Below are 16,554 nucleotides of genomic sequence, written 5' to 3'. Positions count from 1 at the left end.
TGTAGTCCCTGTTCAGGTTCATTGCCAGTTTTTCAATTGGATCATCTATGTTTTTCCTGATGATTTGTAGGAATTTTCTTTTTTAATACAAATATTTTTCCAGTCATGTGTACTTAAAATAGCTTTCCCTATTCTGTGGTTTGACATTTGACTCTCTTTTGATGAATAGGAGATCTTACTTTTAATGTAATCCAATTTATCCACCTCTTCCTCTATGGTTATTTTTCTCTGTGCCTGCTTAAAAAATTTTGCCTAATCTAAGGTCATAAAGCTGTTCTCCCAATTTTCAGAAGCCCTTCTGTTTTGCCTTTTAACTTTAGGTAAAAAAAAATCACCTGAGGTTGAAATTTATCTATAGCATAAAGAGAAGATCCATATTTATTTTATTTTTTCACATGTACAATATATCCAATTAACCCAGCATTACTTACCGAAAAATCTCTTCTTATCCACAGCTTTGAAATGTCACCTTTGTTATAAATGAGGTGATTATTTATATGTTCATCTCTCTCTGTTTTCTAGTCCCTTTCATTGTTAGGGTTCCTGTTCTTATACTGGTGCCACACTGTCTTAATTAATATAGCTTAATAATGTCTTGATATCCAGTGTATGTCCTCCAGCTATGTTCTTATTTAAAAATACCTTGGTTATTCTTAGCCATTTGCCTACTATATAAATTTTAAAGTTATCTTTTGATGGGATTTTGATTGAGACTGCATTGATCTCTAGCCCAAATGAATGACTTTAGAGTGTTGATTATTTCAATTCATTAATATGCTATATCTCTTCATGTCTTTAGATCTTTCATCTCTGTTAGTGCTTTGTATTTCTCTATGTTCTAAAGGTATTGTACACCTTTATTGAGATATATTTCTGGTATTTAAAGTTATTTTATACTATTATAAATATCTTTTGGAAACAGCATTTCCAGTGCTTTGTAGTAGGTGTACACAATCAATTTTTACATATTGACCTGGTATCCAGTGATTTTGCTAAATACACTTATTAATTCTAATAGCTCCATGTAAGTTATTATGGATTTTCCATGTATGCAATCAAATTACCAGCAAAACAGTGTTTACTTTTTTCTTTGCAATAATTGAGCCTTTTATTTCATTTTCTTGTATGTTGCATTGGCTAAGACTTCTAATATAATGGTGAATAGAAGTGGTCATAGTGAGCATCCTTGTCTCATTCCTAATCTCAGTGGGAAAGTTTCCAAAGTGTGACTATTAAATATTATGGTTGCTGTGTTTTATATATATCCTTTATCAGATTAAGGAGTTATCTTACATTCAAAATGTATTAAGAATATTTTCATGAACACATGTTGAATTTGACCAACTGGTTAAAGCACTATTTGCATGGGATGTCTGGCTCACCTCCTTTTTCCTCCTCTTCTCTTGGATCTTGGTCCCATATGTACTCATTGCCTTGGGAACTCTCTGGAAAATTTCATCAGGCTTTTCTGGTTCTTGAGGGTTGTTCTGTTGTAAATTAGACCCCTCCCTGGAGGAAGTGGTCCTTTCTATTTATACTATATTTGTCTTCCATTTACATAATATGAGTAAAACTATAACAAAAGACCCTCCGAAGTCTATTCAGTTGTTATTTTTTTGACCTATATTGCTTCTGTGATGAGCTTCATGAATATATCTTTTTTGTTGCTGTCTGCTATGTCCAGCAGAGGAAAAGCCTACTGTTGCTGCTCCAAGTCCACGCCTTACAGATCATAGAGGAGATGCACTGGTATCTAAATGCCTAGGTTCAGGGGGAAAAGATACTGATTTTACTTGTTCTTTTACTTGTTCAGAAAACAACAAAATTCCAAGGAATAAAACTGACATTCTTTTTTAAAAAAGTCGAGAGGAGTGCCTTTCTTCTTGGATCCCCTGGGAACACGTCATCCTCTTTATCTCTTAGTCATCCTCATCTTGTGTATAAAAATTGGCGAAGCTTCTCTGTCACTCCTACTTCTTCTCTAGCAGTCATGCAAGCTTTCATGTAAAATAAAAGAATAATAAAATGTTACTTTTGCAGTCCCTAGAGTCACTAGTACTAGTAGTATTAGACAGTATAACCTCAGATCCCATACTTACAAAATGGAAGTTCTCTCATGTGAGAGGAGAAACATTTAGGATCTCAAGACCCAAATTCTAATTCTGGCTCTATTGCTAACTAACAAGATGACATTAGGATATAACTCCATCACTCCAGGCCTTAGTTTTATCCTCCGAAAAATTAAGTCATTGGGCTTGTGCAGGAAACAATCATTTTTGCAAAAAATGTATGCTTTCATTTCCACAAAGCCTTTTATATAAAGGATGAAATAGTAAATATTTTGAGCTTTGTGGGCCACATGATTTGTGTTACAACTGCACAACTCTGCTGCTGTAGCGTAAAAGCAGTCGTAGATAGTAAGCAAACAACTTTGCTTATAAAATTTGCAAAGTTTTGTAAACAAAGGGTTTGTTTATAAAATTTTATGGACACAGAAATTTGACTCTTATATGGTTTTCATGTGTTACAAAATATTTATTCTTCTTTCAACAACTGAAAGGTGGAAAGACATTCTTAACTCATAGATCATACAAAAACAGGCAGCAGGCTAGATGCGTCCCTCAGGCCCGAGTTTGCCAACCTTGGACTATTGATGACCAAGAGTGGTTCTAGAATGCTATGTTAGACACTGATATAGTAGTCTTTTTAAAAATATTATTTTTCCTTTCCCATGATCATTGTCCAGAGGAGTCTTGCTCCTTTCTCTTAGTTTAAGAAATAGTAATAAAAGATTTTATTTTTCCTTTTTTTATTTCTTCCTGGATGCTTGCTCTTTCTTTTTGTAGACCCAAGTTTCTGACCTATATAAAAGAATTCCTGCCTAAAGAACTTCTTTTTAGCATTTCTTGCAGGGCAAATTTGCTAGTGAACTTGCTCAGCCTTTGTTTGTCTGAGAAAGTTGTTATTTTTCCTTCATTTTTGAAGGGTAATTTCACTAGATACAGAATTCTAAGCTTGTGTTTTTTTTTCCTTCAACATTTCAAATACTTCACTCCACTCTCCCTCTGGTTTCAGTATTTTCTCTGTCTTTCTGCAGTGTTTTTTCCTCCCCCTGAAACCCTGATTGGTGTTTTCTGATCTGCCTGGATCTGTGCTTCGGTGTATGTCATTAACTTTACAAAGCTGTCAGTCATTATACCTTTGAATATTTCTTTTACTGCTTTTTCTCTTTCTGCTTCTCCTGCTATTCCAATTACACTTGGGTTAGTTACATCTTTGATACTGTACCATAGTTCTTTAATGTTATGTTCCACTTTTAAAAAATTCTCTCTCTCATTTGTACAGTTTATATTGATCTTTATAAAAATTCACTGATTCTTCCTTTTGCCGTTTTGGGCCTACCAGTGAGCATCCTTGTTTGGTCACAGTGTTTTTGACTTTTAGCATTTCCCCTTTTAAGGATTGATTTTATTTTTTTTTTAAAAAGAGTTTCTGTCTCTCTGTTTTAGTTACCACCTACTTTTCCCATTACAGCTCTTAACATATGTAGTCATAGTTATTTTGAATTTCCTTTCTCTTTTTTTTTAAATCCTCACCTAAGGATATGTTGATTGATTGATTGATTGATTGAGAGAGGGGTAGAGAGAGAGAGAGAGAAAGAGAAACATCAATATGAGAAACACCTGATGTGAGAGAAACATCAATGAGCTGCCTCCCATTCACACCCTGACCAGAGATCATACCTGCAACCTAGGTATGTGCCCTGACCAAGAATCAAACCTGCAACCCTTTCGTGTACAGGACGATGCTCCAACAAACTGAGCCACTTGGCCAGAGCTGAATTTTCTTTCTGATAATTTCAACATCTGTGTCATATCTGAGTCTGGCTCTGATGATTGCTTGAAAGCCAAACACGATGTGTCAGATAACAGGAGCTAAGATAACTAGGCCTTTAGTGTGGGTTTTTATTTAATTTGGCTAGGAGTTGGGCTGTGTTTAATGTTTGCTGTAGCTGTAGGTGCCAGAAGCTTAAAATTCCCCTGTTTTAGTCTCCTCTTTTGACTTCAGGTTTTTTAATTACTCCTTAGAGAGTTTGTGCTTTGGAGGTCTTTTTGCTGCAATTTACTGTGTTATGCTAGAGCCCCATTGGTGTGGTGGTAGGATGAGGAGAGAAGAATTGTTCTATAACCTTCCAATGAAGGGCAAAACTGGAGCAACTTTTCTTTAGTAAATGCAGCAACACTTCCTTCATTGCAATAGGAGGGAAGACCAAGAACAGGGTGGTTTAGGTGAGGGTGTCCCAGGAGGAGAGACATGCCTTCTCCTGGCTCCCATTTCTTCCATGAAGTTTGAAGTGACCCCATCCACTGAGACTGTGTGCAGAAGATATGAGAAAACCAATTCAGAAAAAGAGATCAAACTCAGTAGGAAAGCAATTTTAGATTTGGTCGGCAGCACTGATGAACTCATTTAAAGTTTGTGCTCATGAATTTAAAATGCCACTAGTCAGCCCGGTTGTGGGATTCCCTCCTTACCCCTCCGCCGCCCCACCCCAAAGTGTTCAACTGCTCGGAGGTGAACTGGGATATTCAGGTACTGGGGGGACATGCTTCGTTCTGCCGATGCTGGAGATCTGCCAGGAGATATGATACAGAAAGGGGAAGGGGAAGGGGTGAAGGGTATTTGCAAGGGAGCGACTGAGTGACTGTTATAATGGGCCAGTGAGAGAAGAATATTTAAAAAGTTGTAGGTTTACTCTCTAAATAAGTTTGAAGAATGTTTGCAGTGCATGTAGAGTAACTGAGCTGTAAAGTGTGGAGGGGGGTGATCTGAGGTGGGATGGGCACTGGTGACGATAAGGTTCAGCACGTGGCCATGTGAGGCTGTGGCTGGGGAGGAGGCATGAAGGAAAAGGGCTCAGGCAGGGGAATAAAAAGGATGGAGAAACCAGGCTTGCAATGAGGGCTCTGAGTCTGATGTTACAGTCACTGAGGCTGACTAAGGGGTAGAGTAAACCTCTGAGAACTGGAACCAGAACCTGAGTCTTCAGGAAATGAAAGGCCATAAGCAGGAGGGAGGTGGGACACAGCAGTGACGATGGGTAGAAAGGGGCGTAGCCTGGTGATATGAGTGTCACAGGAGAAGGGAACTGAGTAGGAGGATGCGAGGGAAATCATTTCAAATAACGATGGACAGCTGGGAGGATGCTTTACTTTCCCTCCTGGTCTTGAGATACCCGGTAGGAGAACAAAGGTCTGTAGGGCGGATGGGCTTGGGCGAAGCCAGGTTTCCAGTAAGGTCACAGAAGGTCAAAGTTCAAAGAGAAGGTAGAAGGACATAGTGGGCATACTGTATACAAAGAAAGATTTCAAAAGGCAGGAAGAGTCAGTGGGGAGTGGATAGGGTCTGAGAGTGTCCAGAGCAGTGTGGAGTTTGGAACCTGGTAAGAGGAGATGCCGAGGTGGACCTGAACTTCAAGCAGAGATTGTATCACCAGGACCAGGAGGCACGTCACACAGCCAAGCACATCCTGTTAGGTGAAGAACTTTGTACTTCTCCCTCCCAGCTTAATTTTTAGGATTACCGTTTAATATAGGGATTGCAAAAATATTTTTCTTTGTAAGTGGCTTTGGTAGATTAGTTTATTTAGTCTGTCAAGCGGCTGTAGCAACCCAGAGAAGATTGCATTTATTTATGTGTCTGTAGATAGGCTTGGTATGGAAAAGTCAACTTCACTGATACATTAGGAATTAGAAGAAACCACAAATTAGTTGAGGACCTACTGTGTACCAGTTGTACTGTGTAAGTGCTTTATTATAGTATATAGGTGCAAAGCATTTTATATTTAGGTATATACTTAAATTTTGTATGTTTACACAATTTTATTTTAAACCCTTTATATAGATGATTTTACCGGAGACTGAGGCTGACATATTGCAAAATCTGGGACACTGGAGTCAGCCCTGAGTTTGAGTTTGAGTTTCCTGACTGAAAAGCTGTGTTACTTTGGGCAAGTTACCTATGTTCTGGAACCTCAATTTTGTCATCTGTAGGGTAGGAATAATAGCATTCACTTGCTATGGTGGCTGCGAAGCACTGCCCAGGTGATTCTGAAGAGCGGGCGAGGCAGAGAGCCACCGATATAAATACGCTTAGCAGTAAGTTGCTCATGGTCACGCAGCACTTAAGTAGAATGGCTAGGATTGAGAGACAGTTCTTTGGTACCATGACCCTTGCTTTACCTATTATAGTGAATTTTTGCCTAAATACAAGGAAAGTTAAAGGAGCCCCACCTCAGCATGGCTGCAACCTGGGACTGGAGGGAGGGATCACATGAAGAGAAGGCAGGTTCTATGTTATCTAGGTCAGCGGTTCCCAAACTTGCCTGTGCTTCCAAATCATCTGGGGAACATTTAAATCACAAATCCCTCGGGACAACCCCAGGCCAATGGGATTAGGATTTCTGGAGCATGGGAATCAGGAACACGTACCTTTAGAATCTCCACCCCGCCCCCAGGTGATTTTGAGGCTGCTAGTTCCTTGGGTCAGCTTTTGGCAACCACCGAATTCTCACTGAAGTCCCGAAATAATCAAGAAATTAGATCCCAGTAAAATACTGGGTGCCTGGCATTGCCACCAAAATTGGCCCCAGAGGTTGAACTCGGGCACCTTTAAGATCTTTGGTGCATTACCTGAAACAGATACTTGATCTGTCATTGAACATCGGAACTTTGAATATATAGAAAATGTCAAGTTGGCAGTCTCTGCTGTAACAGGAAGAGTTATTTGTTCTTTATAGCTGTTGTCTTCCTCCTTCCCCCTTGAGGTTCCTGCCCACTCAGGCAGATTAGAACTATATAAACAAGCTTGTACTACTGAGCTAGCACACATCTTGTAAATTTTTCTTCTGAAGTGCTTAACATTGCCAATGTCAGAAGAAAATACATTGAGTTTTAATGGGCTGAAGCAAACAATGTGAATTTGATATAATATGGAGGAGAGGAAATAACATCAACAGAATTCTTATTTGGCAGTATAAATATTCAGACTGTGTTACAGTCAGCACTTGATTACCTCTCCTACAAGATATTTCCCTGGATAGAGTTTTGAGGACTGGTCACTAAGAGCGGCAGGAGTGACATTTTAAGGCTTTTAGCTGTGTGTCACAATAATTTTAGTGGTGTTGTAGTGTAATTACAGTGGTTTACCTCTTAGTTGGGCATCGGGATTACCTGAGGAGCTTGGTAAACTGCTGTTGGCTTCATCTCATATGCACCCAGTCAGCATACCTGAGGGTGGGGGAAGGGCTTCTCCAGGGATTCTGGTGCAGGCGGCCTGGGACTCTCACTGGCCAAACACTGGCGGAGAAGACTGCTGGTGCATTTCTACATTCCTTTTTTTTTTTGCTAGGGAATTTATATGGCTTATTTTATTCTCTCTTCAAAAGCAACCCTGCAAAGTAGAGGGTTCTATTCTTCCAGGTGAAGAACTGGAAGTTTAGGCGTGGTGTGGCCTTGGTGTGAGAAGAGCTGAGATGAAATTCCCCGTCTGACTGCAAAGCCAACCTTCCTCTTCCACATCACTGGATCTTTCCTACCTGCTCTTTTCAGCATTGCTATCTGCTGGACCCTAGGCTTTGATTGCTGTAGAGGTGCTTCTATTACAAAGGAAAACACCTGGCATTTGTCAGAACTGTGAGCCTCAAATGCAGTTGAAGTGCAGAGTAAATTGCAGTCCTGACTTTTAAAAGATTTATTAATCAGAGTTTGAGTCAGAGATGCTCAAGTGTTCTGTTATTCAAAGGGTCTCTCTGCATTACACTTCCCACCCTCCCACATATTCCTTCTTACCTAAATTGCTCATGGGTTCCAAAAGTGGGTTCCTGAGTTCACAGCTGATCCATGTCAGTAAACCCTGGGGAAAATCTTCATGTGTGATTCCATACATAGGTCTTTGTTGAGAAAGAGCCCTTTCTCTTGGGCAGTTTTAATGCCTTATTATCTAGGTGAGTATTCCAGAAGGAGTACACATGCATCTTGGTAGAATCTTATCAGTTCCACGGTTTATTAAAAAATATTTGAGTACCAACTATGTTCCAGGCCCTGCTCTAGGTGCCAGAGATAGAGGGTGAACGCCACTGACAAAGATTCTGCCCAGGCAGAACTGGATTTCTAGCACAGGAGACCCCTGATGAACAAGTAAATGAAGTCATCAATCCAGATGGGTAGGAATCCCTTTTATTTTACTGTCCACATTTGGCTGTTCTCCCACGTACTCTCCTTGAGATCAGATCATCTCCATTTTATTTTCTTGAGTGCCCACCTCTGGACCTTCAGATGTCCACGCCTGTGTCGTCACCTAGGCTCGAGTGTCCTCTTCTGTCTCCCTCCAGACTCCTGTTCATCCTTCTGCTCTGATCTCAGTTGTCCCCTCCTCTTGTTCTGTGTTATCATAACTGAACACCCTACATTGCAATGTCCTGTTTTTGTGGACACCCCTTCTGGACTCTGAACACTTTAATGAGAACATCTGTGTCTGACTTATTTTTATATCTCCAGGGCCTAGCATGGAGTCCTGGGAGTGGATGCTCTGTGTTTGCTCCAAGAGTAAGTGTTGAGTCCTATGGCACCTAGTGGTAGGTAGTGGTATTACAGGAGTTACTTCAAGGGGAGGAATGCTCAGTCTGGGAGGGAAAGCTTAACTCCAGTTCTGTGATTTTTTTTGAGAAGTTCAGCATGAGCATTGTCATGAATAGAGGTGTTGGGCTGGATTATAGACAGTGATGATGGAAGAGAGGTGGCATGGAATATTCTGGCAGGGCTTGAAGGAAACTTAGATGTGTGACGTTCTGAGCTCTAGGTCAGAAATGGAGGGAATACTAATGATGTCGGCTTTTATAGCTAACATCCAGCTGGGATGCAGAGAAGCTATGGCTTGACTTGGTTCCAACAGCTATTTAGTTGCTGATCAGGTGGGGGAACCAGGCCTCTCAGTTCAGAAGGGTTTTCATTATTCTGGGACTGCGGTTTGTGACAGATAAAGAAACAAAGGCACAGAGAGGTGAAGTAACTTGCCCCAGGTCACACAGCTGGTAAGTGGTAGAGCCAGGATCCAGACGTAGATCTGTCAGATGACAGAGGCCAGCTTGTAACCACTAAACTATCTTGTCTCTTCTTGGAGGTTATGAAATGCATCGTCTTAACACATTTTCAGTTTTCCTATTTTGTTAGCTGTATGCCTATATAGGTAAAGAATATTATTACCATGTTTCTTTTCTATTGAGATGCAGTTGTATATTTTCAGAAAAAACATTCACATTCTTCAGTTGTTAAAATCAAAGTCCCTGAATTATTTACTATGTATATATACACATACTCTATATAAATAACGTGAAGAAAGTTTTGTTTTTCTCTACCACTAAATTTAAAATATTCCTATTTCTATTATATGTCATTTAAAAATAAATATTTTATACTATATTGCAATGAATGAAACGTATTCCTTTAATTTCTTGCACATCAGCTCAGTAGTCAATGACTATTCAGAACATTTTTACCTGTGTAGGTTTTGCATCCCGTTCTCTCTAACAAATGCTGACATAAGGACTAAAAAGTGTTTTAGATATCATTCTTTCTACACACAGAAAAAGTAAATGATTTGCTTGAGTTTCAAAGTGAGTTGATAGAGAATAAAAAATGGAAGCTTTTCTCCTACATACTAGACTCACTAAAATTCCTGGCTGCATTCACTTAGCAGTCTAAAGCCCAGACCTGGGACCTCAGCCTGTTTTAACACACAGAAATGCTTCTGTTGGGGGGCAGGGAGGAGAGCCAGGGAAAGGCAAAGGGAGCACTGACATGATTGTTTCTAGGTCATTTCCAACCTTACTGTTATAACACAGTTTTCTACTTGGAAGATAATATACTCATTAAAGTGGAAGTGTTCGTTTTAAAATAAAGCAATAGGGACTCAAAATGGCTCTTCTAAATAGGCAAATGAGCATGCAATAAATGGACTTAATTTTTGTTTTTCGTGCTCAGTCATATTCTATATTAAGGCAAAGGAGTAGATAAGTAAATAGTTATTTATGAATAAAAAAGTGTATTCTCCATTTAACTTTAAAAGCCACTGATTAGAACCAAAATAACTATATTCATAGAAATACTGATATTGCCATGAGTAGAGATAATAGAATGATGCTCTTTATCACTTCATGTAATGTAGCTTTTAAAATGCACCCTAATTCATAAATGATGAAGAAAGCAAACAACATTATACAAATAGGATACTTTGGGTAATTAAACAAATTACAAAATTCTTGTCTCTTCCTCCTTTTTGCCCTCGTTTATTTTCATGGAATGACCTTTGGTACCAACTTAGTTTATAATAAAATGTTTCCTGAGTTTTTTAAAAAAATTGTAATGGCCTTTTCTGTCAAATATGGTATTTATGAAAGCTTCTTTGATGAAAAGCCTATGAATTTTGTGCAAATAACCCAGGCAGGTTCTTAGATTAGTGATAACATTTGTATAGGACTTTTATGGCTTTATATGAAACTTTTATATTGAGTGTATTTGACCCTTACCTGTGTGTGAGTAGTCAGTAAGAGTCACGTTTTACTGATGAAAGCAATGTAGAGAAGAGTGCCTTGGCATGGTTCTGGGTACATAGCAAGTATTCAACATGCACATTTTATAATAAAATTAACATAGGGAACCCAACATCCAACAGGTTATTTAACTTACTTGAGATTACCCAGCAAATATATTGTCATACCAAGAATTGAACTGGCTTCTTTACTGGAAAATTCCATGTGTTCTCATTGTCTCACTACCATCTTTTCAGGCATTTTAAAAGTCAAATTAAAAATTTTCATTCTTAATTGAGGTGAAATTCACAAATGTATGAGTTTTTATTTTGAGTTGTAATAGTCTTTCTTCTGTCATTACTGCTTTTATCATAGCCCATCTCCTATATGCATAACAGTACTCATAAAATTAACCATTTTAAAACATACATTTTGGAGGCATTTAGTACATTCACAGTGTTCTCTGTAGCCATCACCTCTATTCGGTTGAAAAAAGTTTTGATCATCTGCAAAGGAGACCCCATGTCCATTAAACAGTCTCCTCAATGCCTTCTCTCCCCAGCTGCTAGTAACTACAAATCTGCTTTCTGTCTCTGTACATTTCCCTGTTCTAGATATTTCACGTCAATGGAATCTTACAGTATGTCACTGTCTTAGTCCATTAAAGCTACTGTAATAGAATACCATAGACTGAATAGCTTATAAACAACATAAATTTATTTCTCACCATTCTAGAGGCTGGAGAGTTAAAGAGCAGATTTAGGCAGATTTGGTGTCTTGTGAGGGCCTGCTTCCTGGTTTATGAATGGCTTCCTCACTCAGAAACATCTCTCTGGGATCTCTTTTATAAGGGCACTAATCACTTCCCAAAAGCTCTATCTCCTACTACCTTAGGGGTTAGGGTTTCAACATGTGAATTTTGAGGGGACATAAACGTTCAGTCAATTGCAGTGATCTTTTGTCTCTAGCTCCTTTTATTTAAGATAGTGCTTTCAACATAAATCTATGTTGTAGCATGTATCAGTGCTTTATTATTTTTTATGGCTGAATTATATTCCATTGTAGGGGTAGGCCATATTGTGTTTATCCATTCATCAATTGGTGGACATTGAGTTATTTCCATATTTTGGCAATTGTGAATTGTGCTGTTATGAGCAGGCATGTTCAAATGTTTGTTTGAATAACTGTTATCAGTTCTTAGGAGTAGAATTGTCAGGTTATATGGTAATTCTATGTTTAACCTTTTGAGGAACCACCAAACTATTTTCTATTTCCTGCCAATAACATACAAGGGTACCAATTTACCCACATCTTTTCTAATGCTTGTTATTTGAGGTTTTGTTTTTATTATTATAACCTGCCTAGTCGGTATCAAATGTTATCTCTTTGTGGTTTTGATTTACATTTCCCTGATAAAGTATTCAATATTTTAATGCAGAGAATTAATCATAAAATGAACTTTGGTAAAAAAATAAAATCAACATCAAAATGCATGGTTTTATTTGTCTTCAGGAGATTACTTAAGACTGGTATATAATTACCTCCAGAGTACACAGTTCTGGGCAGAATAATAAAGAACATGTTGCTTTGGGATTAGAAGGGTGTATGTGGACAATAAAACCACAATCACCCCTAAGTTTTTAAAAATACTGTTTCAACAAATGAGGCAAAAGAAGAAATTGCATCATGTTTTGTTTTCATGCCACCTGCCAAAGGATACTTAGTTCTTTGTACTGCAGGGTTCTCATTATATAATCTTGCATGTCTTAATGGCCTATTCATTTATTTTTGCAGTGTGAGTGAAGATACCCAGGATGGCTCAGGGATCCGGAGATCAAAGAGCAGTGGGGACTGCTGACCCAGAGGACAGTTCTCCAAACATGATAGTCTACCGCAAAGTAAGGCACCGGGTTCAGTGCTGCGATGCTGCCTGTGTGTGTGTCTTCCGGGTAGGGTTGACTGATGGTTGACAGCTCAACAAATGTTTTCTCGCTAAACTGCCTTGACTGATAAATGAATATCATTTTCTTTTCATGTCTTCTGATTCTCCGGTTCTAAAGTTCACGGAAGTTAGTTGTCAATACTTATACTAAGTATTGAATACTTGGAAATGATGTGATTTTTTTTTCTCTTTAAACTAAAAGATCACCTAAGCAATACAGATAGAAACATATTCTCTTTTGGTATAAAGGCCTTACTGTAACATTTAGTAATTGAATGTTCTTTGAGCCCATGGTATGTACAAGAACTGGTCTAGATGCTATGGGAAGATACAGAGGTATGTATGTATTAAGTGTTTGCAGTTGGTGATAGATATAAGCTATACACAAATAAGTGTTCATTTCCAAAAGAGAAATGCAGGTAGATTGTTATATAATCTCAGAGGAGAGAGTGGTTACTTCCAGTCTCAGAGGTCAGGGAAGAGCTTATGGAGGAGTGGTCTTTGAATTCTGTTTTATAGGATGGATAAGACTGCTTATTTGGAAAGAACGACATTCCAGGTGGTAAGACACATTCTGCAAAGACAAGGATCTGGAGAAAATGAACAGCAACCAGAACTGGTTAGCTTGGGCATAGGATGATTTACTAGAAGTGAATGGAGGTAGGATTCTGGGAAGAGACGCTGGCTGGAGTCAGATTTTAGAATGTGAAATCACAGGCAATTTAATTATGGAAAACTTTTATCCTGGGAGTTGTAAAATAAACATCTCTTCGGGAATATGAGCCTTGTCCTCATGCAGCAAATACATTATTATCAGGGTAGATTGGAAGTTCCAGAAGGGATATTTCTGTGTTGGTGAGAAAGGTAAGGAGGACACTAATCTAGCAGAGGACATGCCCTGCAGAATTGAGCAGGACTGAGCAGAGGAATTAAAGAGTCTGAATTAAAAATGACTTGGAAACTGATTGAATATGGAATTAGGAGGTGAATAGAGAATCAAAGATGATTGGATTTTTTAACCTTGGGTTATAGAAAGACATTGATGTTATTAATTCAAATAGATTTGGAAAAATACATTTTAAAGGAAGGAAATATGGCACATAACTTTTATTTGTGCACATACCAAATTTAAGGAAATAACTGCATCTTCTTTTTTTCTACTTTATTTTGTTCATTAAATTCCATATGTAAGTGAAATCGTATGTGTTTCTTCTTACATAACTTTTTAATGTTTATCTGTGAAAATTTAAACTATATTACATATTAAGGAAAATGAATTAATGTCCATTCATTTCATTAAATATTTGAGTTGTCTGCTGGGTTCTGTGTATTCTGCATGACTTTATGTTTGATCTCTGTTAATCACATGGGCAATGTTGAACTGGATGTTTCTGTATGATCAGTATGGTGAATTTTTCTCTTTTCTGCATAAAATGGAACTCTCAAACTATTTCTGCTTTGAGTTTCAAATTCCTTAATTCTTTGCTTTGCAAGAGAATGCTTTGATAATCTGTTTCTAAGAGAGATGCTTAAGTTGTGGTAAAGAAAAATACGGTTTAATGGGACTAGCCAATTAGTGAGTCCTACAGAATAATAGAAAGGTTTTTATTTATCATTATCTTCGTAATCCACCTCAAACTGGGGTGGAGACCCTATGCCTGGCCTGTAGAAACATGGAGTTTGGAGTAGACCTGGGTTAAAGTTGCAACTCTGCCACTTCCTAGAGGTGTGACCTTGAGTCACTTATTTAACTTCTGTGAGCCTCAGTTTCTTCATTCATGGAAAGAAAAAAATCTTAACTTGGGAGGAAGGATAGTGCTCATGGAGTTATTGTGAAGATTTATTTAGATGAAGTAAATAAGGTGTCTTACCTCTTGCTTGGCGTGGAGGTGGTCCATAATGAATACTTTTTCTTTTATCTTTAGGTCTTGTAGAGACAGTGACACCAGAGACAAAATACATTATAAAATGTATAAATGTTGATACTGTTAATAAGTTGACTAAAGTATGTTCATACAGTGAGCTGCTTTTTTAAGACACAGGAAAACATTACAAGTATATTTAGTTTATTTAGAAGATTACAAATCAATGTATTATTAAAGGTTAATGGGAAATGTAAAGGTCATGTAATTCAAATACCTTTCTCCTGGAATGTTTGCTGTTATGTTGAAGAGAAAACTTTCTACAAGGTTGTAGAAACTTGATTTTTACTTTTTTAGGCAGTAGCCGGGAACTGCTTTTTTTGGTTTAATTGAGAAACAAAATTGTGAATTGCTGTAGTTCTTTAGAGAAATGACCACTAGTCATTTGTTTTTTTGTTTTTTTTTATATTGGAAATATGTCTTGCTTCCTCATGACAAATTTATGCGCAGGAGTATTCATGTGTTCATGTTATTTGACATATTAGTTAATTACTATAAAAGGGATATTGGATCTGTTCCATCTATTAGAAATAAAGAAGATACACTCGTTGCCCAGGATGGGTCCAGGACCTGGAATCATTTAAACCTAGTTCAGCTGGCTGGCTTAAGCCACAGTTGTATTGGAAACACACAACATGCACTGAGTTCTTCTCTAACTCTCAGTGTTGTAGCCTAGCTGTTGGCTATGGCCAAGGAGTACCTACTGCACAACGCTATCCTCAAGGTGTAGCTAAAGATTGATCCTTGAAACCACAGTCAATTCAAAACATTTTCTGTGGACATCCTCTATGTAACAGTTTATTCAAGACTAGCTATAAATCCCGACCTTTACTTGGAGGTCTACAACAAAAATTTACATTTAAAAAACTGTGTAAATAGTGCTTTCATTTTTTTTTTCTTTCCCTTGTTTGTTGTTTCTTTCTCTTGTCAGACATTTTCAGTGTGAAATTTTTGCTTGGATTATGCCATGTCGATTTAGATGCTGACATTTTAAAAGCCAAATCTAGAAAAATGGAGCTTTTGGATAGACTTCCAAGTAATAAGCAGGATGATTATGTCCATAATGTTGTTGTGACTTTTAAATGCCATCTGAGGTGGTAACCTTCTGACATATGAGTAATGATGGGTGGGTTTCCTAAGCTCACACATTTCAGAATACTCTTCATTTTCTTTTTATGTTTTCTATGTCATTAACTGTAAGAAGTTGTACTTTCCCAATGCATGATTTATTTATTGACTTGAACAGACTTTTTAATTTACTTTTTCATCCTTCTTATTCACATTTCAGATTGGAGGTGTGTATGAAAAATGTATTGGCCCCATTAAAAATCTATTTAAAAGAAAAGCTTAATTATTCATTAAGTTGCCTGGACCTGCTAACCTTTTTTATATTCCTGGGTCCAAAAGATCCTTGGTCATTGAACTGCTCAATGTAGTGATGCTATTTGAACCTGGCTGTATATCAGATCATTTATAAAAATTATAAAAATGCTGACCCATAAAGATATTTTTATTTGATAGATCTGAGTTGGGTCCTAGGAATCTGAGTTTTAAAAAGTTGGAGTCTCCTCAAAAATTTAAAACTTGAGCTCTATTATGACCCAGTGATTTCACTTCTGGGAATATATTCAAAGAAACCTGAAACACTAATTCAGAAGAATATATGCACCCCTATGTTCATTGCAGCACTAGTTACAATAGCCAAGATACGGAAGCAGCGCAAGTGTCCATCAGTAGATGAGCGGATAAAAAACTTTGGTACATTTACACAATGGAATTCTACTTGGTCATAAGAAAGAAGGAAATTTTATCCTTTGCAACAGCATGGACAGACCTGGAGAACATTGTGCTAAGTAAAATAAGCCAGTCAGAGAAAGACAAGTACCATATGATTTCACTCCGATGTTAAATCTAATGAATGAAATAAACTAACACACAAAATAGAAACAGACTCACAGATAAAGAACAGACTGACAGCTGTCAGAGGGGAGGGGGGTTACAGGACTGGGTGAAAAAGGTGAAGAGATTAAGCCAAAAAACAAACAAACAAGACTCATAGACACACACAAAAATAAATAAAATAAATAAAATGTTTTCAGGGG

General features: G+C 37.7%; 1 protein-coding gene across 1 annotated transcript in view; it reads left to right on the top strand.

Annotated features, from left to right (window-relative positions):
• Window positions 1–16,554, top strand: part of RGS6 (regulator of G protein signaling 6) — a 456,413-nt gene that overhangs the window by 10,670 nt on the left and 429,189 nt on the right. The window contains exon 2 of the mRNA XM_054567333.1: window positions 12,383–12,491. Within this exon, the coding sequence (XP_054423308.1) occupies window positions 12,403–12,491 (89 nt within the window). The 5' untranslated portion in view covers window positions 12,383–12,402. The remainder of the gene's footprint in view (window positions 1–12,382; window positions 12,492–16,554) is intronic.

This window comes from Pteronotus mesoamericanus, unplaced genomic scaffold, assembly GCF_021234165.1.
Source record: "Pteronotus mesoamericanus isolate MK-2021 breed Mesoamerican mustached bat unplaced genomic scaffold, CSHL_Meso_final contig_182, whole genome shotgun sequence".
Classification (NCBI taxonomy): domain Eukaryota; kingdom Metazoa; phylum Chordata; class Mammalia; order Chiroptera; family Mormoopidae; genus Pteronotus; species Pteronotus mesoamericanus.
This window is presented reverse-complemented; position numbering and strand designations above follow the sequence as displayed.